The 27,398-nt window shown below is 36.5% G+C and overlaps 1 protein-coding gene across 3 annotated transcripts in view; it reads left to right on the top strand.

Moving 5' to 3' along the window:
* Positions 1–21,972, top strand: part of LOC135215228 (cysteine-rich with EGF-like domain protein 2) — a 113,490-nt gene extending 91,518 nt beyond the window's left edge. For 2 of the 3 annotated variants that reach the window (XM_064249733.1, XM_064249732.1), the window contains exon 8: positions 1,804–4,617. In XM_064249733.1, coding sequence (XP_064105803.1) covers positions 1,804–2,042 — 239 coding nt within the window. In that variant the 3' untranslated portion in view covers positions 2,043–4,617. Of the gene's footprint in view, positions 1–1,803; positions 4,618–21,643 lie in introns of those variants that run through there. The other variant, XM_064249734.1, reaches the window with a different exon arrangement.
* The last annotated feature ends 5,426 nt before the right edge of the window (positions 21,973–27,398 follow it).

The following is a 27,398-nucleotide window of genomic DNA, read 5'->3' as shown; positions in this document are numbered from 1 at the left end:
CCACTGTTGATTGATGGAGTTGTGGAGCATCTACTCTTAAAGCTAGTAAGCTCAAAATACTGTCTCATTGTTGGAATCATCTTATGTAAGAGTAGATGCTGTAATTGTATATAAGAGTACTGAATTTATCAGGATGCTCAAAAAATGTTTAAACATCTCCTATGTTCAGCCTCATTATTTTGATGTTCATAGAAGAATTGTGATGATTGGCCAATGCTTTAGTAAATGGACATTATTTTTCAGTTTTAGCACTTAGATTGTCAGTTGGTCTCAGATTGTAGTTCAAATTGACACATCTGCTTTCCCAAAAATGTTTCCTTTTGATGTAAGTTACTACTAATGCTTTGTTCACCGTAATTGACTTAATCTTAACCCTCCCTTTGCACTAGATCATCTTACTATACTTGCCACAAGGTTACTGCTCTCTCTCTCTTTCTTTTCTTTCTATCGTAAATACTATTTTGGCCAGTACTACTATTCCACTTAGGCAGAGTATACGATCTCTCTCAAATTATCTGAGTTGCTGTCCCTCTGATTTTTGTGTTTTGGAATTTTCTTTTTACCTTTTCCATAATTCCCATCATCTGTATTAACAGGTATAATGCTTCTGTTGAGTATGACTTCATTTTTACTTCTTCCTTGTCCTTGTTTTTCTTCAATGATGGGCTAAGTGTGTGCATTAGTTTGTCTATGCCCTAGATCTGTGTAGTGAGACTAAAAAGTATAAGCTCTAAATCAGTAACATATTTTGAACACAAACACGTAACTTAAGATATTTTCATAATTTTTAAGTTTTACTACAAAAAATGCAACCAATTGTTGTGCATAAGTGATTGAAGTGCAGTTTGATTTTTTTTTACATGCACAGTTGCCATCTCATCATTTGTAATTGTTTGATTGGGTGGGGTTTAGGAATAAAACACTTATCAAACATTGTACTGGAAAAAGTTCAAAGTTAGCTGTAGTTAGTGCTTAGTTTAACAGGAAGTGATAACTAAAGACAGCTTCATAGGTTACACAATTTCTTATGTTGCCAGTGCTTGCTACCCTATGCTTTTGAGGCACTATGTACTACATGAGGTTAATATAAGGTTAATGAAACAGAATTCTTTCTTCTTATTAGTATGAATTATATAAATGATTATTGGGAATCTTGTGCTGTACCCAGAAGCCCTGGATAGTTTGATATGAAATCCCATTAGTCAGATTGCCAGCTTTAGGTTTCACTTCTTTCTTTAAATTCAGTTTAAGTTTGTAGTAGAATACGTAATTGACTGCATTGTTAAAGAGGATGCTGACACTTCATTTTTTTGTAACTAGTTACTTCCCTCACATTCAGTTTTTTCCTGTCCTGTGCATCTTCATCCATGACTTTTTCAGTCAGTTTGTCTTGACCATAAACTGCCAACCATTTCCACAACTGCTTTATATACCTTCATATTCTTGTACAGTTTATGTGTAGGCTGCAGAATTGGGACCGACTTGTTTGATGTCTTATTTACTTCTGGGATGTGGAGTCATTTGCCTCCTTGTATTACGATGATTACTTAACCTACCTCTTTTTAAAAAGCCTCTTTGTCATAGCATAACCCGAGGTTTTTATTTGGGCTGCTGTGCCTGTGTGAGTATCTTTACCATAAGAATAAAAGTATTTTTTTCTGAAGCCTGTTCAATCTTTGGTCAAGGAATAGAGCATGCAAACAGCAAGGGTTTGTATGGAATTAAATTAGAATAATGAAAAGTTTGGATACTATTGTATTCTCTTCAACTATTTACTTTCACCTGATGGTGGCTATGTTGCAGACAATGGTCCAAAGGAACGCGAGAGGCAAATGGCTTTTGCTCGGTATGTTACATACGCAGGCCTTACACTGGCCACATGCATTATTCTTCAGAAGAACACCGTTATAGCTGCTATAATTGGTATATGTGTGGCTATTTACATAAGTTTTTCAGAATACTATCTCAAAGATACAACAGTACCACCAGTGACACCTCAGCTTCCTTTGTCAATGCTCTCATCTCAGAACATGAAAGATTGAAAGTGGATGTAGAGGTCTTTAGAATAAATGAGAGTTTGTATATACTGTACTGTGATTTTTATTCTAAGATGTGTTCTGTGTGGGTACTGTGTTGTAGACTTGGAATTACTGGACTTGAGATCTTGAAAATATGCCCTTAATGTAAGTTTGAAATAGTGATAAAAATGTAAAAGTGTAAGAATCAGAGGCATTATGATGTGGTTTTTCTTTTCAATGTATTCATGGATTGGATATTTGGCAAACAGGGAATTATAAAAAGTCTTGTATTGGTGATGTTGCACAAACTGCAGGATTTTTTTCTGCATCTATGTTTCCATGTCAACTGATAGATATAGGTATACATGAATTGCACCGCAAATTCTCCATTTACACAGTTACTACTGGGGCATCAACAAAAACCATATTTCAGTATGTACAGTATATCATTCTAACTGTTAAGAACTGTACAGCAGTTGGGATGATCTGATATTATTTCTGCTTTAGATAAAATATACTTTATCAGCACTCCACAATATGTCTGATGCCTTTCATCACATTGATCATCCACAAGTTTTTAAAGATAGTAAATTTTAACTGCTAGTAAATACACATTGTTGTATACGTAATTGTTTCCAGTATAGTATGAATATCAAACAACTTGGGTCTCCTTTGGTAGAACTTGAAAAGTTAGTTATTTTGATTGTTGCAACACTAGGAATAAGCTTTAGTTTGAAGTACTTAATATAGTTACATATTTATAGAAAAAAATTGAAACTGTAAAACTGTAATGTGTTGTTACTCATTTAAATAGGACATTAAAGAATTTTTGTTAATGTATGGTTACTTTTGATACCAATGGGATCATAATTTGCTCCATTTTAAAAGCAGTTGAAAAAGAGCATTTCAGGAACCAGCATACATTAACATAATGTAATTATACATTTTGTACAAGATAGCTATGACAGGGATATAAACTGCACAAATCTTATTATGTTCACAAGAGGGAATCTGAAAAGACATTCCATGAAGTTACAATGTTTTGTGTAATGTTTTGTATGTGGGACTGTGATGATGTAATTTAGAGACCTCTGGGATTTGATTATCTTGAAAAGTAATGGTAGCAGTTGTGTAGTCGAATATCTCTTAGTAAGCAAGTAAGCTAGAAAGTGGAGGTGTGGTAAGCTGGGAGTTTCAATAGTACAAATTGTAAGAGGAGGGAAGTTAACTTACCACCAACCCTACAAGGTGGATGCTCATTTAGGAAGACGTCAGCTTAAGTGATAACTTTATTTGCCAAGAATTTTATTATCTCACATGAGGGAAGGATAGAGTTTGAATTTATGCAGTTTAGAGTAGACAAAAAGGAAGTCATTATAGTATGTTATCCAATTTCTCTTAAAAGAATTGATGTTGCTTGGACATTCATGATGTTTACCCTTATGATGTTTACAGCCTCTTCATTCTTCTTGTGCTTAATGCTTAATATTTTAATGAGGTTGATAAATGTGTCAAGAGTGCATGTTACTTTTTGTTTATTGTCTGCTTTGGTTTTCAACTTTCTTAAACTGCATAAACCTTGAGACTGAGAAGTTGCTGTCTTTCTCATTTCTGGCTTTCCTGATTGGTATACTTGCATGGGAAATAAACTTTTATTTGCTGTTACGGTATTCTGATTATTTTACACTTAATTTGCAAAGGAATATTTTGCAGTAGCCTCAGATGTGTTGATAAGTTTTAATTATAATTTTGGGGAGCTGAATGAAAATAGTTCCTCTGCAAGTTCACTTCATGAAAGTTAATTGCAAAAGTTTCTTTTATTCCAATGCTCATAAATGTTCAGAATACACAATATGCCAGTACAATTTAAGGAAGTGGACAACTGATTGCGAACAAATTTCTTTTTTGGGGGAGATGTGTTTTGTACAATTTTTGTGGGCTGAATAGACTTGTATTTATATATAAATTTTACCTTGTGTGTTGGTATAAAGAATATTCCTGACAATTTGATTATGATTCAGCACTAAGTGGATGAAACCAAAGTAACAATTGAAGCCTTTTACATGTTATGTATTAAAAATTAACAATATTTCACACACAATTCTGAAAAGAATGAACTTATCAGTGTAGTTACAGTGTCGATTAAATATGAGAATTCTTGATTTACAGTGCTTAGTTTATATACTTTGATCACTAGGTGGTTTTAATAGACAATTTTTTTGTCCCGTAGAACTGTTCTTTATTAACTATAGTACAGGTAGTGTATTGCAGTCATGTTTGAAATTTAATGTATTTTATTTCTTGAAATTTTTAATGCAACTTACTTAAAAATTGTTGAAAACTGCAAAAGTCTACTCCAAAGGACAATGAAAGTATCAATTATCCTTAATTATGACACTTCTCTTGTATCACTGAACTAATTTGCTATGAATTAATCCTCAAAACATTTTGGTTTGATTTATTTAATGGATGATGTTTAAAGTTGACAATATAACATTTTAAAAGATCAGAGTTTAGCCATCTGTTTAATTTGGTGAGAGTTGACTGAATGATACTGCATAAAAATTTGAGCAGAAGAAATAGTTATGCTCAGACATTCCCTTTCGTGTATATTTTTTACCCCCTTTGAATGTGCTTATCTCACAAATGTTATAAAAATAAATCTAGTACTATTTATACATGGGGAAAATAGCATTTGAATAAGAGCAACAGTAATAATAAACAGTAGTATTATATGCTGGTAATTAGTATTCAGATATGCTTTCAGTCCATTTAGGTTTAAATTAGTACTAAGATATATCATGTCAAAGAAAAATTACCCAAGACTTTTGTTATTTCATGTGTGGACTCAAGTTTTATAAATGAAAATATAAGGAAATCTGAATACATGAACAAATGAGTATCTGGAGATATCTAAAAGTTCAAGTTCATTATGTTCGTTATAGGACATTATAGTACCTACTTACCACATGAAGTATAAAGGGTAATAATATAATGAAATAGATGCCTTGTACAATGTTTTGAATATGCCAGAGATTTTATGGCTGCTTCTTGTAGCACTGTAGAAGGGCTGGGCAAAAAGACTGAAGCCTCGTTTCACTACCATATCATTGTAGATATTTCAACAAGTTTACTCAGTCACATTTCTAAGCTGTCATAGAACTCTCGTGAAATACTGTATCTTCGGTTAGGTGAAAAATTTGAGCAGAGTAAAGTTGAAGGAGTTGGAAAGCTAGTTAGGAAGGGCAAAATAAGTTGAAGTCAAATAAAAGGAAACAGAGCAAGAGTGCGGGTTGAACTCATCACTAAAATAGTAATGGTTGGATAGCGAATACAATCACCTTATCAGAAAAGCATTGTAGAAAATATTAATGCATAATCTGGATTAATTTATGTAATATGTATATGTAACATTTATTTTAATAAGTTTCACACTCAATTTATCAGCACATCATACTCGTTTCATGGTAATATTACCAGAGATTTCATAAGCTTTGTTAAGTATATGAAATACTTAAACTTTAAAAAGTGTTAAAAGGTATTTTTCCACCTTGAAAGCTGATAGGGTACTGGGACAACGATTTTGTCGGCTATTTTTTTCAGTATTTTTTATATTTAAGTACGTACATGTATTCCTGTTATAGAAAAAGAGTGAGATCAATGCATTCAAATTGAAAATATTCTAAAGAAAATTTGGTAGTTGATATATACAGCTTGCATTTGAAAATTATTTGAATAAAAGTATTTATTCACTTTCCAGTATATTAAATTATTAGAAAAGTAAGGGGGAAATTTCTTATTGTTAAATGTTAAGTGGAGATGAAGGTTCATATATACGTACCTATTAGTGAATTTTTATTAAGTCCTAAAGCATTATTCACACACAAGCTGGACACCATAGGTCAAAGTATAAAGGCTGATTAACCCAATTTCTTTGTGATATGGTTATGATATCCATCATGTACATAATGTGTACAAACCTCTAATTCTACTTAGTATATCATTCATTACCTGGCAATAGTAGATCAAATGAGAAACAATCTTGAGAATTCCACCCTGGTGAGGAGCCATCACTGAAGGGAGTCCCCTTTTCTTAGTACAGTAATGAATGTCACAATGTCTCTAGTTGCCTCATTTATGTTAACTCTGCTATTTAGTATCATTTATCGGCTACATTGTTAAATGAAATCAGGTATGCTCTGTTTTTTATTGCAAGATAACAGATAGCATGTAGACTATCCAAATGTACATCCGAGTTATTTGGCATTTTTGTTCCTGACATCTTCAAAATATCCTGACTTACTTCATAATACCCTGACTTATTAAGAAATTCACAGTTCCGTGAAAACAAATTGTTTAAAAAATATCCACAATTATATGTAAAAATATATTTCTATGTAAAAATATAAAAACAGAGACTTTCGAACACCCGAACGGTGTTCCTCATCAGTGTGACGTTAAAATGTAATGAAGAGGATAGTTTCCCTCCGAAGAGCATCTAAAAAGGTGGGCGGGGCGAGAAAATAATAATAGCCCATCATCAAAGTGCTGGTTCGTGTTTTAGGTAATCCCAAACTCAAAAGGCAGTTGTGCCAACCTCCTTGATCTCTGAACCTGCGAAGTTGCTCCTGCTTGCACTGCATAGGTGCCATAGTCGGAAACATCCGCTGGGACGTCGGCTATCTGGAGAGAGAGGGGAAGAGGAAGCAGAGCATCATGGTTCACATGGTCAAAGTCAGTTTTAAAATTAAATTCTTTCAAGTATTGCCTGGCAATGAAACTGTTTATAAAAGGGTCTTCATTTGTAAACGACTTATTATCCTCAAAAGATATTCCCATGTTTATAGCGGCGCCTTCAACTAGTCTTCTCACGTGAGAAGACTAGTTGAAGGCGCCGCTATAAACATGGGAATATCTTTTGAGGATAATAAGTCGTTTACAAATGAAGACCCTTTTATAAACAGTTTCATTGCCAGGCAATACTTGAAAGAATTTAATTTTAAAACTGACTTTGACCATGTGAACCATGATGCTCTGCTTCCTCTTCCCCTCTCTCTCCAGATAGCCGACGTCCCAGCGGATGTTTCCGACTATGGCACCTATGCAGTGCAAGCAGGAGCAACTTCGCAGGTTCAGAGATCAAGGAGGTTGGCACAACTGCCTTTTGAGTTTGGGATTACCTAAAACACGAACCAGCACTTTGATGATGGGCTATTATTATTTTCTCGCCCCGCCCACCTTTTTAGATGCTCTTCGGAGGGAAACTATCCTCTTCATTACATTTTAACGTCACACTGATGTGTTCGAAAGTCTCGGTTTTATATTTTTACATAGAAATATATTTTTATATATAATTGTGGATATTTTTTAAACATCCTGACTTACTTCATCCACTGGGCAAAGTAGTATGCGATGCTCATTACACTGTTTTGTTGTGTGCAATTAACTTTTAAGGAAACTACATGGCAACCCAATTAGTTCTCTTTTTCCTAATTGCTTTGAGATTAATTATTTTTACCTAATCAGTGTCTCATTTTGTCCGTTTAATACAGTAAATCCAGTACATCAGTTTGTGTGACACTTTGTTATTGGAGAGAAGAAGACGGTGTACAAGATGAGCATTTTTATGTCAGTTGGGCCTGGAAACTTTGAGAAGTATTTATCCTTTTCCTCATAAGTCCTAAAGATCAGTATTACGTATTTATTTAAATGCCCCAGTTTTCCCTTAAGAAAGAAGTTTAAAGGATATTGAAACCATGATGGCCAAGGGATTAAGAGGCAAAGGAATACTAATAGAATTATGTTAGGTGCCAGCACATGTAGGAGTTAATAACAATGAAGAGGCAGATAGCCTATCAGAGCAAGCTGCAGTTGAACTACTTCCTAAGAGACTAAGCACTTTTGTACAGAGGCTTTGTATAACAAATCAAAACTTTATTTTAAGGAATCTTGTAAGGTCATCAGGATTTGGTAAATCAGAGCAAAATGAAAGAAATCTGAGTGCTTAGCCCCTTGACTGCGAGGCATTTACAAGTTGAATTACCAAGCCATGGAATCTTAGAAATTGCTAATTTTATGAGGCTTATTGTGAGCAAGGCAGGTGCATCCTTGCTGGGATTTTGGAAAAGAGTAGCGCTTCAAAACTTATTTCAGGATCTAGTCTTCTGCAAAAAACAGTGAATGCATCTTGTAATACATTACAATTGTTGAGATTAGTGGTTCTCATTATGAATTGTCATTCTCAATTCAGACAAGCATTTTATTTTAATAACAATTGAAAGAGGTTCAATAATTTTCATGTCTATAAATACAGATACGTACTATTGTACTTGACTGGGGGTGCTATCCTCCTAGGCCTTCTTCTTTTTTTCCTCTTCTGCATCTTCAGCTATCTGAGGCTGATTATGGCATTGTGAATAATTCTAGTGAGAGATACTTAACAGAAAGGAAGGTTTGTAAGGCCTTTCTTTGGCTGATGGCTCTCCTGTATGTTAAATGTATTCAGTTCTAAGCAGTACTGCATAAGTAAAATTCAGGTTCTGTTTTCCAAATGTAGCCCATTGCCTTACTTCTTACTTATTTAGATATCTGACTTTCTGATGACGGAAATAGTCTATCAAGAGAATTGTAAGTTAATCACATTAGCTGCTATGGTGTGTATATTATAGGAAAGTATACAATTAAAAATAGTGTAGCCAGTTGTAAATCATAAATTTGTCATTAAGAAATTTTTTTTTCTTTTAGCTTAAATACTCAGTAGCATGTATAATTGCATGTGTTTTTTTAGGTACAGTTGTGTGAAATTCCTTTTCTGCTGCAGAAGAGAATGAAATTTTCGATACAATAAGTAGCCTGTATAAAATTATGTTAAATCTTTTGGCACAAAGTAGACTCAGAGTAAGTAGAATGAAATTAAGAACCAATTCATATTGAAAGCACTACTGCTTGTTGGAAAGTCCAAAATGAAGATTGGAATATGCCCTTTTGTATTGTGACCTTGACAGCGCTTTGTGGACAAATGAAGTACTTACTAACAATGTTTTTTTCATGTTCAGCTTCAAATGAAAATTTTCATTTCACCTTTATATTAGTGTAGTTTTAATTAGCTAATACTGTAATGCTAATTAGGCAAAATCTTTTCTGTAAGTTGGAACAAATTGTCATTGTTTGCCAAAGTACACACCGAGTAATACCGTATGCCCGATGGAGCCATTGTAGCTTTTTTTTTTTTTTTTTTTTTTTTTTTTTTTTTTGCATTTCAGCCAATTATATTAGGCTCACACCTAAGGTTTTGTTTTGTATAGTATGTGGTAAAGTAATTATTTTCCAAAGTGTCACCGAGAAAGGCAATGGTAAAAATCAGTGCTGAGTTTGTTCTTAATTTTTTTTTACTTATGGTAACTCTTCTTGTTACTGTCAAAATTAAATATTATTTAAACTAATAGCTCTTCATGATAAGGGATTGCAAGGCCAATTCACACACAAAAAGATAGCATTTTATATTTTTTAGCAAGTGACAAAAGGAAAACTAATAATTTTATTAGATATTTTAGGGATTTTGAAAAATTTTTCTACTTAAATAGATACTTTACAATCACAGTGTGTCCAAGTGTATTTTATAATGCCTTCAATATGAGAATCATTTGAAAATTTATGGATGCATATGTTTTTTCCGTACTGTTTAGCACAAAATGTGCATGTAGCATTGCTCTAATTATCATATTATTTGTTTTTTAGTACGTACTTATTTCAACATGGAGAAGTATAAATGACCAGCATTCATGGTATTATACTTTTAATTTACTTAATCTAGTCATGTTTTCATATTTGATATCCAGGGTCAAAGTTAAAAGTTTTAACTTCAGTCCTGCGATCATCTGTTGTGAAGTTTTTCACCTTAATACAGTATTACATACTGTACATTGTTAAGAATGTGTTCCTTAATTATTATGTAATGCACACTTTAATTTTGGAACCCATAAAAACAGTAGTTTCCTGAAATCTTATTTATGATATTGCTGTATTTATATTTTTGGGAAACCAGTTGATGCTGTATTCTACAACATAATTTATAAATTTACCCAAAACAGTGTTGTTTTCTTTTTATTAAACCATTTACTTATTAGATTTAATAATTTGTGCAGTGATCTTATACAATTTAATGAAACCATATGCAGTATAATTACAGGCAGTCCTCGGGTTACGTTTGGGGTTCCTTTCCAGAAGCGTGATGGAAGCTGGAACACATTATTAAAAAATTGCTAAAATGAGAAATAAAGTGATGAAAGCCTTACCTTTAATCCTTTGATTGTCTTGAAAACTTCCTAGTTGATTTACCATGCTTCTGGTGAAGTGCACATCCACGATCTTGTAGAATTTCCTTAAAAAATTTACAACTATTCTTCTGTCACTGTAAGACTGAAATGACTTAACCTCAGAACAAAAAGTTTTAATGAAATTATTTGCTAAGCGCCGTAAGCTCGGAACTTAAGTAAGCCAAGGCCGACATAACCCAGGGACTGCCTGTATTGGTATTTTCCCTTGTTATGCTTTTTGTTCCATGGCATTTTCCCTTGTTATGCTTTTTGTTCATTGGCTTTTCCTTGGTTCAGGTTTTGTTTTCCCATTGGCATTTTCCCTTATGGTTTTTTTGCTTATTTTGTTCCATGGCATTTTCCATTGTTATTATGGTTTTCCTTGTTCCATGGCATTTTCCCTTGTTATGCTTTTTGTTCACATGGGATGCAAACACTACACCTATCATACATGTATTATCTTCCCTGCACATTCACTTGGGTGGGGAAAGGGGAGAGGGGATACCTGTTCTCACCCAACTGACTACCCATTGAGCTTCCAGCTGTGATATATTTCGGGGTTGATGCCTTTTCGTGTTCTGTTTTGTTTTTTTCCATTGTTCTTTTGTCTTATTTCCTTTTTGCAATGGGTTTTTGGCTTTTGCTTTTTGAATTGAAATTAACATTCTCAGTTTATAAATATATTTCATACTGAAAGTGTCAGTGTTTATAGTGCCTGTTGTTGGTTCTTTGTCTCAATGGACAAAGGACCAATGTCATTATGAAGGTCATGGTCAATCTTGCAGTCATGTTACGTTAGTGGTAGATCTGCACTCAGTGTGTACTTCTTGCATGGGCAAAGAGTATTCTCTTGATTCCCCTTGCTTTGAATAAGCTGAATGGCCTCCAGAATGTGAGCATTATGGGAAGAGGAGACAGAAACCTAAGTAGGACGCTTCATCTAGCCGAGACCCCGCACCAAGTCCTTCCAGAAACCACCCCCCCTCCCTCTGCATTCACCCTTACAGTAACTGAGAAAGGCCTGGCTTTCATTAAGTATTCTAGGCTTGCCTTCTCTTTTAGCATTTTAAGTCCTTGGCTGGGGAGAGGGGTATACATCAGTACAATTTTCCCCTCCCCTCCTTCCTCGCCATTGCATGCTTTATCATTCTCGCAACCAAAGTATCCGTCAAGTGACCCAAGCAATGTTGTGGAGGTTCTCATCTCTCTCTCTCTCTCTCTCTCTCTCTCTCTCACTCTCTCTCTCTCTCTCTCCCCCCCCCCCCCCCAACCTTTCCCTGGGCCCCTCTCCAACCCCCAGCACTTCTTGTGTAAATGAACAAATAGGTGATCCCCAACAAATGTCACTTAGTGTCACTGCATTCATTATCCTTCTTCTCCTTTTCTTCATCGGACTACCCCTATCGACAATCAAGACTGAGAAAAAGCAAGCACTCTCATAAGAGAACTTACTCTCCATATTGCCACTCCTCTCCCAGGAGGCAGAGCAGATCCCATCCTGCTTCAGTGTCTAACCTTTCTAGACAAGACACTCACCACTCACCCTCTGCTCTGACAAGAGCAGGGTCTTTGATTCTTGTAGTCTCCAGGCACTGTAGGTATTCCTGCTCCTTTCTCTGCTTTGGGGGCAGACACTCCTCCAGGGAGAGTCACATCCTAGAGCTCTTACCTCCATTTGAAGGGTTATATACATGATATCGCCATTCTCACTATTACTACTTCTGTTCCATGGACCGGGGAGAGAGGGGGTGCCTTTAATGTTATGCGAGCTCTTGTAGACGTCCCTTGTTGACTTTTCTCTGTTCCAGCTGGTCTTTCTCCTCTACGAGGGCATATAGTGACCGGTTCCTCTCCTGCAGGCAGAGGTCAAGACTATAATGCAGAAGGGAGCAATTGAGATTGTTTGAACCAGGTCACTACTGATAAACATCCAAAGAGCCCTGCCCCTTTGTTCCACCATTCTATCATAACTGTACATTCAAAGGTATCACCAGGTGGCGCAGTTGCTACACTTCACAGGTGGAGATTAACCAGCATCTAGAGAAAGGCTTTTCTCACAAACTGCAAAAGAGATTTTGGCATCTAATGCATATTCTCAGCTAATGTATCCGAAGGAAAGTGGGCCATCTTCTGCAGCTTAGGTCATAGAAGGGGTTATTTCTCAGTTACTGCCTCTCTTCAGCATGTGGGCGTCGCAGTCTTTGTACGTTGAGACAAGGGCCCCCGCTATCTCAGCAGGTAAAGGGTATTGAGCAACACTCACTCTCAGGTTCTGCCTATATGGTGTGGGTCTGTCACCTCCCCAGAATTAGCAATGTTGTTGATCTTCAAATAGTCATGCCCTCTTTGAGAGATCAGGGCCCCAAGTGGGACCTGACATTGGGTACTTAAAAGCCTCAGGACAGCCCCATACAAACCCATTTCAGTCATCTGACAGGGATCTTAACCCTGAAAATAGTCTCCGTTCTAGCCCTTGCCTTGGCCAAAAGAGTGGAAAAGTCGCATGGGTTGTTATACCTTGTTAGGCACTTGGAGGGATGGTCTTTCTCATTCTCTTTAGTCCTGAAATTCATGGCTAAGATGCAAAGTCCCTTTGTTCCAGACCCAAGGTTTGAAAATTTCTAGATTCCATCCTTCCAAGAATTTGTTGGTGGAGAGCCAGACAAGATGTTGCTATGCCTGATTTGCACCCTAAAATGTACTTAAGAAAAACGAAGAACCTCAGACCAGAGTATACAAGCATTTTTCTTGAGTACACATCACCAGGAGGTATCCAAGAAAATCATCTCCTTCAGGCTGTGGTATAGTGCCAAGGACCCTTTGACCTGCCCACAAGTTTGCAATACTATGGGTGTTGGACCGTCTTTCCCCTTCCGTAAGAATTTCTCAGTCCAACAGGTAATGAGGGCGCAGTCTGGCACCATCAGACTACCTTCACCTCATTCTGCCTCAGAGATATTGCCCACATGTCCCTCGACACCTTTTTGCTAGGGCTTGTAGTGACAGCTCAACAAGTATCCCATGGGTCATTCAAGTATACTTTGGCTTGAGTTGTATACTACGTCCTGAGGGAAGAGAGGGGTTTGTGCACCAACCCATTCTCATGACCCAGCCTGTGAGCATTCATGGTGGAGTACGAGCTGAGCCTGTTTTACAAATTTAGAATGCAAGCCCTCATTTTCTTATTTATAATGAGGTGGGCGAGGCAAAGTAGAGCCTTTTATATGAACCCATTGGTTGCATAATCCATACATAGGCTGCTAATTAATGGTTCTTGCCTCCATGGACAGCATACCAAGTTCTTCAGTGTGATTCTGGTCTTTTATATGTGGAACTGGGAGATACTGCCCTGCTCTTTTGGGTGGTGGTAGTGGAGCAACACCACAGCACCTCATGGCAGTGTCAGCAGAATGGCACTGGCACTTTTTATTTTTTATTTTTCTGCACAGTAGCGCTCCTCCCCATCCTCACAGAAATTAGCCCTAACTGGAGATTCTGCCTTCCACCCAAGTAGTAAGTCTCCATATAAGAAAGGCTCAGTGTTTTATCCCTGAAATTAGGGTTGTGATAGTAATTGGCAATCATGTGTAGATTCCAGGCATAATTAGAGACTACAGTAATGCTGGATTGTACCTAAGGTGGTAAGGTTTTTGTAATAAAATGGCAAGGATTTTGTAATAAAAAGGAGCAAGTATATTTTTCAGCAGGAGCATTCATTTAAATTAAGGTTAGAAAGTTTTCTTTTAGTGTCTGTAGTGTCTATAGAACAAATTAATTCATTTCTTATACAAAGCAGTCAACACATGGACACTGGTAAACTAGGGTCAGCTGTAAAAATCACTGGTACTCTTGATGCATTGCAGAAGTACATTATATCTTGAGACATTCTGAGGAGGCATGAAAGAGAACGAGAAGAAAAATTGGAAAACTAGCTGAGCAGTGAGAAAAGATGTATGAGAGGAAAAAAAATGAGAAAATAACTGAACAGTGAGAAAAGATGTACAAGAAGAAAGAAATGAGAAAACTAGCTAAGCAGTGAAAAAAAATGTTCTATCACATCATAGTTACATACACCCCAAACATACCTAATATGAGAACTGAATCAAAGAAACCCAAAACATTGACAAATATCTCTCAATGTGACTGGTTTACTACTCATCCTTTTCCATCTACACATATACTTTGTATTAATGGTACATATTAATATAGCAGTTATCTTTACTTGGAATACAAAAATTACAAGAAAGAAAAGACCATATTTCCTGTGGAGCAAGGCAAGACAGAGAAGTTACATTAATTCCAAAGTTACACACTCCCCAAACTGCTTGATTAAAGACAGGAAAAAATTATTAATTCCTACCGCCTGTACTTCTGTACTATATTGTGTATTATCATTTATATATCAGTAATAATATAATGTACCATTGCTGAGACTACAGAAATTACAAGAAACATATTAGTAGAGATGTGACTAGACATTTCTGAAAAGTTAAATGAAAGGGAAGGTTGACATACTGAATATTGGTACCAATATTCAGTATGTTATGAGGATTTTACAACAGCATTATTAATTGTGAGGGTTTGAAAATAATGATATGTTTCAAGGATTTTTTGACGGCAAGGTCTGAGTAAACTTTATGAAATAAAAATAGTGTTACAAAGCAAAAATATTTCTGTAATGTTTTCTTGTAATTTATATGCAGTATTAATACAGGCAGTCCCCGGGTTACAACAGGGGTTCCGTTCTTGAGACTCGTCGTAAGCCGAAAATCGTTGTAAGCCGGAACATCGTCAAAAATCCTAAGAAAACCTTACTTTTAATGCTTTGGGTGCATTGAAAAACTATGTAAATAAACGCATTCTTATGGCATTTTTTCATAAAAAAAAAAAAAAAAAAAAGAAAAAAAACCTTCAAATATTGATTATTTTGCATTTTTGGTGTCATATTTCATCTGCCAGATAAGCGTTGTAGGCGTCGTAACCCTGGAAATAATGTCTGATGAATATAATTAAAAAGCATTGTAACCTTGGAACGTCGTAAGCCGAGACCGTCGTAACCCAGGGACTGCCTGTAATTTGTTAGAATTACTGATATGTAATATTATGTTTTTATTATAAACTAATTTTTTCATGCAAACTCATCGATCATAATTTATTTTAATTTGCAGTCTTATTTCCCAGTTTCATCATATGATAAGAAGAAAGATAATAGCTAATTGTGTCCTGTGACACCTCATCCCATCTGTCAGAGTTAGTGAGAATTGCTATTTAACAAGAACGACAAGATATGGCAAAAGTGGAGCACTTGGGGACAGAATAGGTCAAAAACTAAATAGCCAAGGCAAACTCATGGGGGTACTGTAAGTAGGTAAACATCATGAGGTAAAGAAACATATTATGCCTGTGTTACTTCAACAAAGGCTCAGAGAGAAACTAACATAGTAGCTTGTTATCCCAGAAGACTGTCTTAAGATTAGATAAACCAGGGCAGTTGGAGGAAGAAGAATAATGGTCTGCATTTTCCATTGGTGTTTAAGCATGACTTATTGTGATTAGCAGACCTAATGACTACATCCCCTTGTGCGTAATATCTCTTAATGTAGAAGTTTGCAAAAGAAGACTTGATATTTTCATGTACAGTGCCTGCTTTCAAGATGGGCCAAATCTCAATGTTCCTTAAAGGCAGGGGAAGTTGAGAAAGCTAGGATCTTATGTGCATCCACTCATTTCAGAAGCCTCCTCCTCAGACACCTCTGAGTATGTGTGAAAAAAATATATAAATATATATCAAACTCAAAATAAAATAAACACCTTCAGTGCTTCATAAACAACAAATCGGAGGATAGAAACACAAAACCACTTAGTGTTGTAGTCCAACTTGTTTGGTAGTTAATGTAAAACAAATTACTAATATAGCAGTGTATGTATAAAAAATTTTTATATGGACTTACACTGGAGTGAAACAAACAGACTTACTGAATTGTGCAAAAAACACAAAATGCAAAATTAAATAATGTAAGTTAATAAGAAGCCAGAATACTAACAGGCAGTCACTATATGTAATTATTGCACTTTAGGTAAAAGAAAAAAGAAAGAGGAGTATATAATAATAACATAGAATCTAAAAAGGAAGGAAATCTAAATGGGTAATAAGCTTATTTTCCCATCTTGGCTGAACAAATCTAGGGAGATTTTGGATGGCTGTGTTCATACATCAGGGTTGTGTCAAGTCAGTTTTAGCTATTTCTTGCCCTTAAGACTTGGAAGATTTGTCTGAGGAAACTAACCTCAAAAAATTAAAACAAATTAAGATTGATGGGGTTGCCATGGAACAAATAAAATGTATAAAAATTGACGTAAAGTGAAAAATACATGGAGAATTTTACAAATGGTAAAGCTAAAGGTAAGGTGGTTGTGTGCAAAAGTGATGTGTTATGTAAATTAATCAAGAACTTGTGTTAGAAATCTTGTTACAGCAATTTCTGCAGGAGTTTTTTTGTGAGATTTGGGTAATTTTAGAGATTAAAAATTAATGCTGTATTGTGGAAAACACAAAAATCAAGGAACAGTTTATATACAGTAGTGTTCCCACATATTCGCGGGGTTGCATACCAGACCACCCTGCAAATAGCTAAAAAATGCTTAAAACTGCCTATTTTGTTAATTAAAACAAGGAAAAAAACCCTAAAAATGTCTATACCTGGTTTTTTAAAGTTTTATCACAAAAAAAAAAAAACAAAATTTGTGGATAGTTTTCGTGGAAAAATACCGCGAATACGCAAATTTCCCACGAATGCTGAGAACGCGAATATGGGGGGTCCACGTATACATACTTTTGTATGTACTGCTTTACTTTTTGTATCAATAATGTCTCCGGGTTATGTTGGACTCTGCAGACTCGGCTCATGTCGTCCTGAAGTTACGTCACTCTTCAAATATATTTGTAAAAAATTATTTCACGGGTTACAGTGTATGTTCCGGGTTTACGCTGCCAGTCCGATGGAAGACTGAACTTCAATATGGCTCCAAAAAGGCAGAATGGTTAAAATTTGGAGGTTTTTTATGAAAAGCTCAATCATAATCCAGGTTATGTAGTTTTCAAGGCACCCAAAGGATTAAAAGTAAAGGTTTCTTACAATTTTATGCCGATTTTTGGGCACGTCGCAGAGTAGGAACAGAACCCCGGATGTAATCCAGGGACTGCCTGTGTTAATTTAAAATATGGTAAAGATGATTACAGACTTCTCTGGAAAGGGGAACAAAACAAACAAACAACCAAGGGTAATGATATATGAAACGTAGGTGTCTATGAATTTAGTGAGAACTTGAAGCTCCAAAAAATTTTCACATGGATTTTCCTAATCTGATTAAACTTTACTTATAACTTGAAAATTATTATATTTATGTATTTCACTGTTATATACACAAAAAAAATATGTTTAAACACTGTACTTACTTGACCATTTTTGTAAGTCCAAGAGTATGGCATAGGAAGAGTTAAGGCCTGTCCACACGAGCGGGCCTGATTGGCATGCTCCGGGGTTGACGGGCAAATTCTGGCGGGCTTACCCGTGAATGTTGTCCACACAGGTGAGGCGATGGAGAGGTGGGCGTGCCCGATGATACCAGTAGTGTGTTCAGTGCGGTATGATAAACATGGTGCCTACCGCAAAGAAGAGGATATTGTGTAGCACGATAATTGCTGTGTGTGTGTGATGAAAAAGAAGAAAAAGAAGAGAATATGGTGCAAAGAATGGCTCGGTAAAAGAAATGTATACGGTTAACTTACGTCTGCCAGGGTCGAAGCTCAAGTCATTGGGCACCACAATGGTGATTTTGCTACAAGGCCCATTGGGCAATTTGACGGTTTGCCCGTCAAGTGTGCCCGTTAAGAGGGGAGGTCCGCCGATCAGGCCCGATCGTGTGGACAGGCCTTTAGTATACAGATCAACCTTCCCCATTTTGGAGCCTCCCTTTCTGACAGCAAAAGAGTGATGAACAGTTAATCAACAGAAAGAAGTAAAATGAGATTATGATAAATGCTGTGAAAAAGAGAATAGAATGGGGAAACTACTGATATTGAGCAAATGCTGTTAAACAAAAATTAGTGTATTTATAGGTGAAATACATGTTCTAACAAAACAATTATCCTCTTCCTCCTTTACTTTTACCAACTACAGTAGAGAAGGGGCTCCATTATTGTGGGCAGCTACTGTGTTCAATGCCAGCGGGAAATTAGGGACAGAAAAAAAAGAATTTAGCAACTTGTGTGGAAAATATGCACATTAGGAACCCTATGAACTCAGTTTCTTAAAAATGGTAAGCTCTCCTGTTGTCTAGAATAGAGGGATGACCAAATAGTCTGCTGTACACCTTTTACTGGATTAACATGCATTTTGGGTGTGAGGTTGTAGTAGTAGGACAGTTATGTAAAGGCTGCTATGGTTCATTCATACATGGGCTTGTACTGTACGGGCAAATGTTGGACATCTTTCACTACCCTCAGATTACTAATTATGCCCTCCAAAAGCAAGTATCAAATTTTGAAGTTTTAATTTCTCCTAGGTATACATACCAGTACCTTTTGTATAACAGTATCTTTCACTTTGACGAGCTGGAATTTGCTGAAACCTTGCAACAAGGTAATTAGCCAGGTAGTGATAGGAGGTGATTATTCCTCCCTCGATGACCTTCACAAACCCATGCCCCTGACTTCCTGAGCCCTCACATGGAAAGGAAGGCCAACCTCCTCCCCAGAGACGGTATAGGCCATCTGATTACTTCACAAAGCAAAAAGAAAGTTGTTCCTAAATGCCCCCTTCTCACATTTGCCAGGACTAACAAAAAGGTACCTACACTCCTGCCTCAGAGAGTGGGTTCTTTTCAAATAGTATGATCTGTGCAGAGAACTCGTCCAAGTCCTCACCTACAAAGTCTTAGAGGAGGGAATAGAGAAACTCTTGAACCATCTGTCTGACAAAGACAGATCCTGAGTGTCAGCTACAAAGTGAATCAATGAGAGTGAAATGCTGGACAAAATATGATGCCATGTAACTGCCCACCCTTTTTGCTGATGCCAGAGCTAAGAGGAAAACAGTCTTAAGAGGAAGGTCTGTTTATAGAGCTAGATAAGGGTTTGAAGGGCATCCCAGTGAGACTCCTCAGAACCAGAGTCACATTCCACTTGGGGCCTCCCCCATTCCTGCAGGGGGCAAGAACATTTCTAGGGCTGAGAACTAGAAGGGCCAATGTCATAAAACCATGTTTTCAGAAAAACACATTTAAAATATTGCTTCCTTTATTAAAATTCGGGTAAGTACAGCAAATGAAAGCTTTTTTTGGGGAGGTGATTGCTTAACTTATAACCTGGCCATTATAGCACTGAAACAGATAAATTTCTAGTTTAGTGACGGTCTTAACTACAATCGGCCATTTTTTGACATTGGCCCTCTTAGTTCTCAGCCCTAGATTTGAAGCTCCTCATTAGCATAGACACCTCCACTTAAAAGGAGAGATCAGCCCCTTTGGTTTAAACCTGCAACAAAGGAGAGCGATACCTCTTAACCACAGCTACTGAAAGGACCCCGTCTCAATACAGGCAGTCCCCATTAACCGAAACTTGGAGATTTATGATGCTTATGGCGTCGAGTTTCAGTTAATGGTGTGTCTGTTAGGTGGTGCCGATAAGCAAAAATTGGCTCCGTCATGGCGTATAAATCTTCGATTTTATGGCACCTGACAAGTGCCATAAAATTGGATCAACATTAACTGAGTCTGCCAATAACTGGAGACTGCATGTAGAGATGAATGAGGAAGTCTCTCAGTACCTCGACCAGAAGAGACAGCGATTGGGATACCACTTGGCATGTGGCCAGTGAGGAGCCACCAGAGTTATCTGAAGATCTGGGGTGACAAGCACTCGGCTTACCACCGTACAGAGAATCTGAAGGGTGGAAATGCATGCATGTCTAGGTTGGAATTGGAATACACTCGACCCCGCTATTCACGACTCGCCTATTCATGGATTTTTCTATGGAAAATTCACCTATTTTTGGTATTTTTGTGACTAAATGCACTTTTTGTGATAAAACTATTAAAATAAAATATAAGTGTACTTTTACTATCAAAATAGGCAGTTCTAAGTATTTTTAAGAGGAGTTTTAAGTATTTGCAGATTTTAGCTACTCAAGGGGAGGGGGGGGGTGTCTGGCATCCCCTCCCCCATGGATACGGGGTCTACTATAAAATTTAAGCCACAAACCAAATGCTGGGACCAGTGGGGTCATTCAGTGCTTCAAGCGAAATTAAGAGTAAAGGAGATTCTAAACGTGTAACAGGAGGAAAAACTCGCAGTTGCACTATGAAACAATTAAAAGAGAGGGTGGAAAATAAGATACTATGAACGGAGGTACAATAAAAAAGAATGAAAAGGGGTTGCAGCTAGGGGCCTAAAGGACACTGCAAGGAACCTTAAGTAATGCCAACATGAAGTGCACTGATGGCACTACCCTCCTACGGGGTACACATCTAGTTTGTCCCAGGTGTGTTGGAGAACGTTTTCTAATATTGCCCACGAAATGGAACTGGAGAGCATAAGACAGGAAGCTTCCTGTTCAACCTAGTCGTGAACATGTCAGGGGAAGTGAACCCCACAGCTCGATAGTCTTAGTGCTGATGGCATTAAGCTTTATTCTATAAAACTAATATGTAGGAAGCCACAATAAATGTAATTAAACAAGAGGAAATGGCAATGAGAGAATACGCCCAAAACCAAGTTCTCAACTAGCAGTCATGGTTAACCACCACCTTATTGTGATATTTTGTTCGAGTTTGTGCTGAAAGATACTTCTATATAAAGGCTCGGGTTTATATTCCTACAATCAGTGTAACTTGAGCTTAAAATTTTCTGTTTCTGCCATAGGTAATAGTACACCCTGCTTGAAAAAATGGACTTGGGACTGACTTGAATACAAAATAGAAAACCAAATTTCCTTGAAAGCAGATTTTGAAATATGTTATCATCTATGAGTAGTTTAAATGGAAGTGTAATGACTAAACTATATAATAAAGGGTTCAATTATGAAAACTATGTAGTCTTGTTCTTGTATCTGTATAACTAGTGACATACAAATTAATATGAGATGAAATAAAGTTAACTGAGCCTTTACTATTGTCCATACCTGTTACAGTTGTGCTACTATGTTTCGATGAAGTTATGCAGATTACGTGTATCAGTTGCATGTATTTATAAAAGGCAAGCTTTGAATTTTAGAATTATGCTTCATTTTCCACCACATTTTTCCTTATCAGATGAGGACAGCATAGATGATGATGATGACCAGGATAGAGCAACCGAGGATGATAACGCTACCGATGGCATCAGCCGCAGTGACAGAAGCAATGAAAAAGATTTGGATATGAAAGGTGAACCAAGTAAACTTAATGAAGAAATAAGGCCAAAAGCTGAATTGTGATTGCTGTTTCTATAGGTGATTTTTTTATTTATTTTTATTAGAAATCAATCCTATCAAATGAATTGTGTGATTTTATTGATGGCACATATCACTGTTATCAGAGTTAGTATTTTTTGTACTATATACTGTCCTTGTATTTTCAATAAAACTCTAGGATAGCAAAAATAGTTTGTAATTGATGGGTAAATTCCTTCATTTTAAGCTTCTAATTGGAATTATTTTAGACATTTAACAATACAGTGATGACATACATTATTATAAAAAGTTATTATCTTGAGAAAGACCAATCCACAAATTAAACTTGTGACATTTTGATGACAACATGAAAATTTCATCCCTTCATATTCAAATGATGTAATCAATAGAAAATTTTGTTACACAAACCAGCTTATATGCCTATGATATTTATACCATTGGAAAGAAAAAAATGATGAAAGATAAAGAATTTCTTTTCACTGTTAACTTCAATACATCATTCTGACTATAATTTTGTTGCTTTGAATTTTCAAAGATACCAAAATAAAATGACACCAGAAATAATATCATGAAAAACCAATTTACAGCAAGCAATGAAAGAAAACTATCTCTTAGCTTACATGCAGTAAGCGAGAATGGAGTGTGTTTTACCAGACTAGAATTCAATGTCCTCCCTTCCTTGCATATTGGATCACCCATCACAGGCTTAAGTACTTGTGCAGTGGCCATCTCTTGCACGATAGAAGCGTGTGTTAAGCCTGGGTCACACAATGGAAATATCAGACTGCGACTGTCGTAAAGGCTGGATTTGGCAATCAATCTCCTATAGTCACAGGGCTTGGGCTCCCCAAAAGAAGAAATGTCAGCTGATATTGACTCCATGATGACTTCCACAATGAACTATTGCAACAGCATCCTGCAAGTTGAGATGTGAATACGTATTTACGGGGTCGTATGCACAAGTCACCAATGATTTAGGTCACATCCACATTTAATGGTTTTTACAGGACGCAAGTTCCGCGAAGGCGTGACATTTTTTGACAATTTATTTGCGATTTAGTTACGTAATATTCCGGGATTGTACAGTCATGAACATGGATGTCACCATATGTATAGTACTATAAAGTCTAATAACTAAATCAATATTTTCCATTTATCTCCCATAGATTCAATGTTGCAGACTAACCATAAATATTCTTCATGATCGTATCGAGTCCTTTGTGTTGGCTGCTTTTGTGTTGCACAACTTAATTTTGATATATACAAAAAATCTACTGCCATGAGTGAGGCAGATCGAGAGGACTTGGTGACACATGAGGTCATCTTTGTGATTATGTAAACTCCCTTGCAGGCTTCGTTCACTGGCAGGAATCAATGACATAATAAAACAATAAAAAATGCCTTTTCATACTTGATAAAATCATGTTGAAAAACTATATAAATTCCTTGAATAAAATTAAAATTAAAAAATATTTATATAATTACCAAATATATTTTCTTTTAAGTAGTAGTATTCAGTGTCATATCTATAAGTATCTGAGGTTCTCAAATCATATCAAGAATACCTATTGAAAATCTTTAATGCAATATATTCCAAATAGAAAATGCTCTTCCATTTCTTATACTCCAGAACAATGCTAATACATTGAATTTGATTGCAATGAACTCACTGAAGAAAATCTTGTTGGAAAACTGTAAATTTTGTGAATAAACGTTAAACTTCACTTTATTTATAGTACTGAATATATTTTTGTTTAAGTTTTATTCATTGTCATATTTAGTTATATCTGAAGATCTCTAATTATATCCAGAATACAGTTGAATCCATAGGCGTAACTGCGGGGAGCATGCGCCCCCACCAATTTGAAACTGGTGCCCCCTCACCCGCAGGTGTCCCCCATTTTGAGTTCATGAAGCTTGTAGTAAAAGCCTAAGTTTAATTTTCATATTATTATTATTTTTATTATTATTAATGTTAAAGTTTTATACATCAAGTAGTTTGGCTGTTTTTTCCACAAAGATAAGTAGAGTTTTACTATATTAACTGTAAGAAATAATTTTTTTATATATAAAAACATGATTCACAAATTGATAGGCTTAAAATATTTTAAAACAACCTTAATATCTTTCCATATTACTTAAAAAAAAAGAATGAGTATTATAATTTGTGCACGCCCAGTGCACAAATTATAATACTTCAGCTGTGCCACCCAGGAGGTCCCCCATTAACAGACTCCTAGTTATGCCTATGCTTGAATCCAGAATATATTTTACTCTAAATTAATTAATTAAGCCCTTGAAGTATATATTATATATTTAAATTGCTTTTTTTTTGTTGACCTATGGTTGATAGGCAGACACATTTGAAAGTCTATTCAAATGGCATACGTCGAGGAACCATTACGAAATTGTTGTGTGTTGCGCCATGACATGGCAACTTTTGACAGCAGGGAATGACGGTGACTATGCAAGGCACCCTTGCATAGCCGCCATCACTAGCGCAAAGTCGTCAAACTTGGGGACTTGGTTACAAATTGCCAATGTGTGACCCAGGCTTAATAGGGATCTTTTGCTTGGGAAGGATGCTGTTATAAAGTATGATTTCTATAATGTGTTCATTTTACAGTCTGGTGGTCCTATGTATATCCCTGTACATAATTGTGTTGAGTGGTAATTTTGAATCATTGACAAGCTTTTTAATTTTATTAACATTACCATCACTACTTTAAAGATCATCAGTCTGTCAAGGTCCAGCACTGAGGCGAGAAAGTGTACAGGTGAGGAGGCATGCCATCCATCCTCACACTCTTATATTGTAAAATAATCCAAACCATATTTAAACTCATGCATTGTGTTAGCACCAAAGGGCCAATCCTGACAAGAGAAAATACTGAGAGGGAGAAAATTAGAACACCTAGCTGATTTACCTTGTGACAAATTTTTAAGGGTAAGTTTCAAATGTAGGTACTGTAGTGACACTTAGAAGCTCACCAGTAATGAGGTTTTACAAGATGTGGGTTGTAATATTGTTTAACTTAAGATTTTTGGGGAATCCAAAAATATGATTAATGGGCTCATATGAAAACAAGTTTTATTTTTTAAAAGAGTACTATTTGTTCACATGAACCCCTTTAATCATATACTGCCTGAATCTCAAGTTAGGTGGGAGGGCTAAGAGACGACAATTCCTTGAAAGCTTTTAGGACTGTACCTGGAAGGTTAAGAGCAGCAAGTAGAACTTTTTATATGGCAGAGCTTGTAAAGATGAATACTGCTTGCTCACCAAGATTATCATGAAGATGTAAGGTCATGATCAATGCCTTCTAATAGTACATGACTGCCTGCCACAGTATGTAATTGATCCCCCCCCCCAAGAAAAAATATCTATCTAGATCTCCATAGGCTACATCATGAGTAAAACTAGGTAAAGGTAGAATAACAGTTCCATGTTTCTCTACTAATAATGGGAGCAAAGAGCTCAGACCTCGTGAGCTTTAATTGCAACTGTAGATAAATTTGTACTTGATACTGGTGATTATTTAATGAACCTAATAGATGCAGTTCTTTGAAATCTTTTATTTCTGTGATCTATATAAATAAACTGTCTAGATTACCCTTTCTGACCAATAAAGAGGGTACGGCAGGGATTGCAAAAGGCTTACCTATAACATGTAATACCATAGGGGACTGTTTTAGCCACAAAACCTGAAGCAAATGGACACATAGGTTGTACTACAAGGTTGTTTAAAAGTATTGCCAGGTCTCAACAATGCAGACTTGCTGCTAAATGAAAAATTACCTGACCAAACTGTCTCAATAAACTGGAGATATCTTTATCAGCACCCACATCCACACTATGCTGAATGATGAACTGAAAGAGGAGAGATCTATAACCTTTCCTGCAGAAAGGAATATTTTTTGCTAAAGGAAAGCTAAAGCTTCCTACTACTGGAACAGAGGCATTGAGTGGATTTTTCTATTGCTACGCCAGCAAAAGATTGGCCCAGTTTTATGGTGTACGGTAAGTTAATTGTTGATTTCCTACAAGGGGTTGCTGTTGCTCAACCTTCCTAAAGCATACCTCTAAACCTAAACTGAAAACTCTCATGTATAACAATGGTGATACTACAACTGATCACAGACCTGTAGAAGAGGGGTTGTTTCAGAAGATCTCCAAAGACATAGAACTCTGGGACTCTACAGTCTCCACAAGGTCAGTTTACCTTTCTTGCTGCAGTTTAAAGTGGAGCAATGAGGATCATCCTTGAACTTGTTGAACTCCATAACTTTATGAAGACCTGTCTGATGAGATTGAATGGGTAAAAGGCATATAGGCCTACACTCCCATGTCTTAATTACCGAGTCTACTTTCCATGAAGTTTTATCTGGATAAGAACAATAAATTAGTTCATTATTTAAGGAGGTTGCAGATCAATTATCATTATTATTATTATTATTATAAAGGATTAGTTTATCTAGACCTCTGAGCCTAATAAAGGCTCTTCTCAGGCTGGTTATGCAGATCTATGAGAGGGGTCCCCCTTAACTGCCACAGAGAACTTCAGATATTGTTGTCAGGCACTTAATATCTGAGATTCTAAATTAGATCCTGATCCCAAGAAGTTAAGTATAATTTTGATGGCTATTTTAATAAAGTATGTCATTAGAAAGGTCATCAAATTCAGGCCAAATGACCAGCCATTGTTTGATGATGCATGTAGACTAGCTTACCATGACAAACAGACCAATTCAACACATGAAAACAAATTCAAGAGAAAATAAACTATATTTTTGTTGAGTCTAGCTGTGCTGCGAATAGAACTTAACATACAGCCGAAAGAAATTATAATAATTCCTTAAAGAGGAAACTTGAAGGAATTACTCAGCATCATTGGTGGTGGACCAAATTGGCATCATCTATCTTTGGGTCAGGATCATGGCTGACAACACAACTGCAGTTGTTTACCTGTGGAATCAAGAAGGAAACAAGATCAGAGTCCCTTTGTCTTCTGGTGGTTGAGAGCTTTGCTTGGGCAGAGCATTGTACTAAGGTTTGTCCTGGAAATTTGCAGTCGTTAGTGGTTGTCCTCTGCAGATTCTTACTTTGCAGTGACTCCTTCACTTGTATGTCTGTAAGGCTATGGGGAATATCATGCCCCTACAGGATCAGTTCACCACATTATTGAATGGCACACTACCCTAGTACTAAACTCAGTAGCTGGACTCATCAGCTTGGGAGATACATGCCATTCTCCAGGCCCTGAGCAGCCTGAATGCCTAAGTCTTTTCCTCAATCTAAACCTCTAAAACAGGTCCTGGTAAAGTACCAACTTTAGCAAACCTTCAGATCACTCTCACTGCACCCCTTGGACCACAGCAGGCATGGTTCCTTGACCTCTTACATCTGGTCATAGGCAGCCTCAGTTAAGAAGTGCTATGTCAGCTATTGAAGGTTATAGACCTACTCTCTGGTCTTTCTTCTGCATAGCTTGGACTTGGGAAATGATAGGAACATTTCTTACCTCTTTTGCCATTTTCCTCAGTCAAATCCTCTGGCTACGGATGAACCTCCCAGTTGGGACTAGTCTTGTGTACTGTGCATCCTCACCCAATCA

Source organism: Macrobrachium nipponense, chromosome 5, assembly GCF_015104395.2.
Source record: "Macrobrachium nipponense isolate FS-2020 chromosome 5, ASM1510439v2, whole genome shotgun sequence".
Classification (NCBI taxonomy): domain Eukaryota; kingdom Metazoa; phylum Arthropoda; class Malacostraca; order Decapoda; family Palaemonidae; genus Macrobrachium; species Macrobrachium nipponense.
The sequence above is the reverse complement of the archived record's forward strand: the minus strand, read 5'-3'. Positions and strand labels throughout refer to the sequence as shown.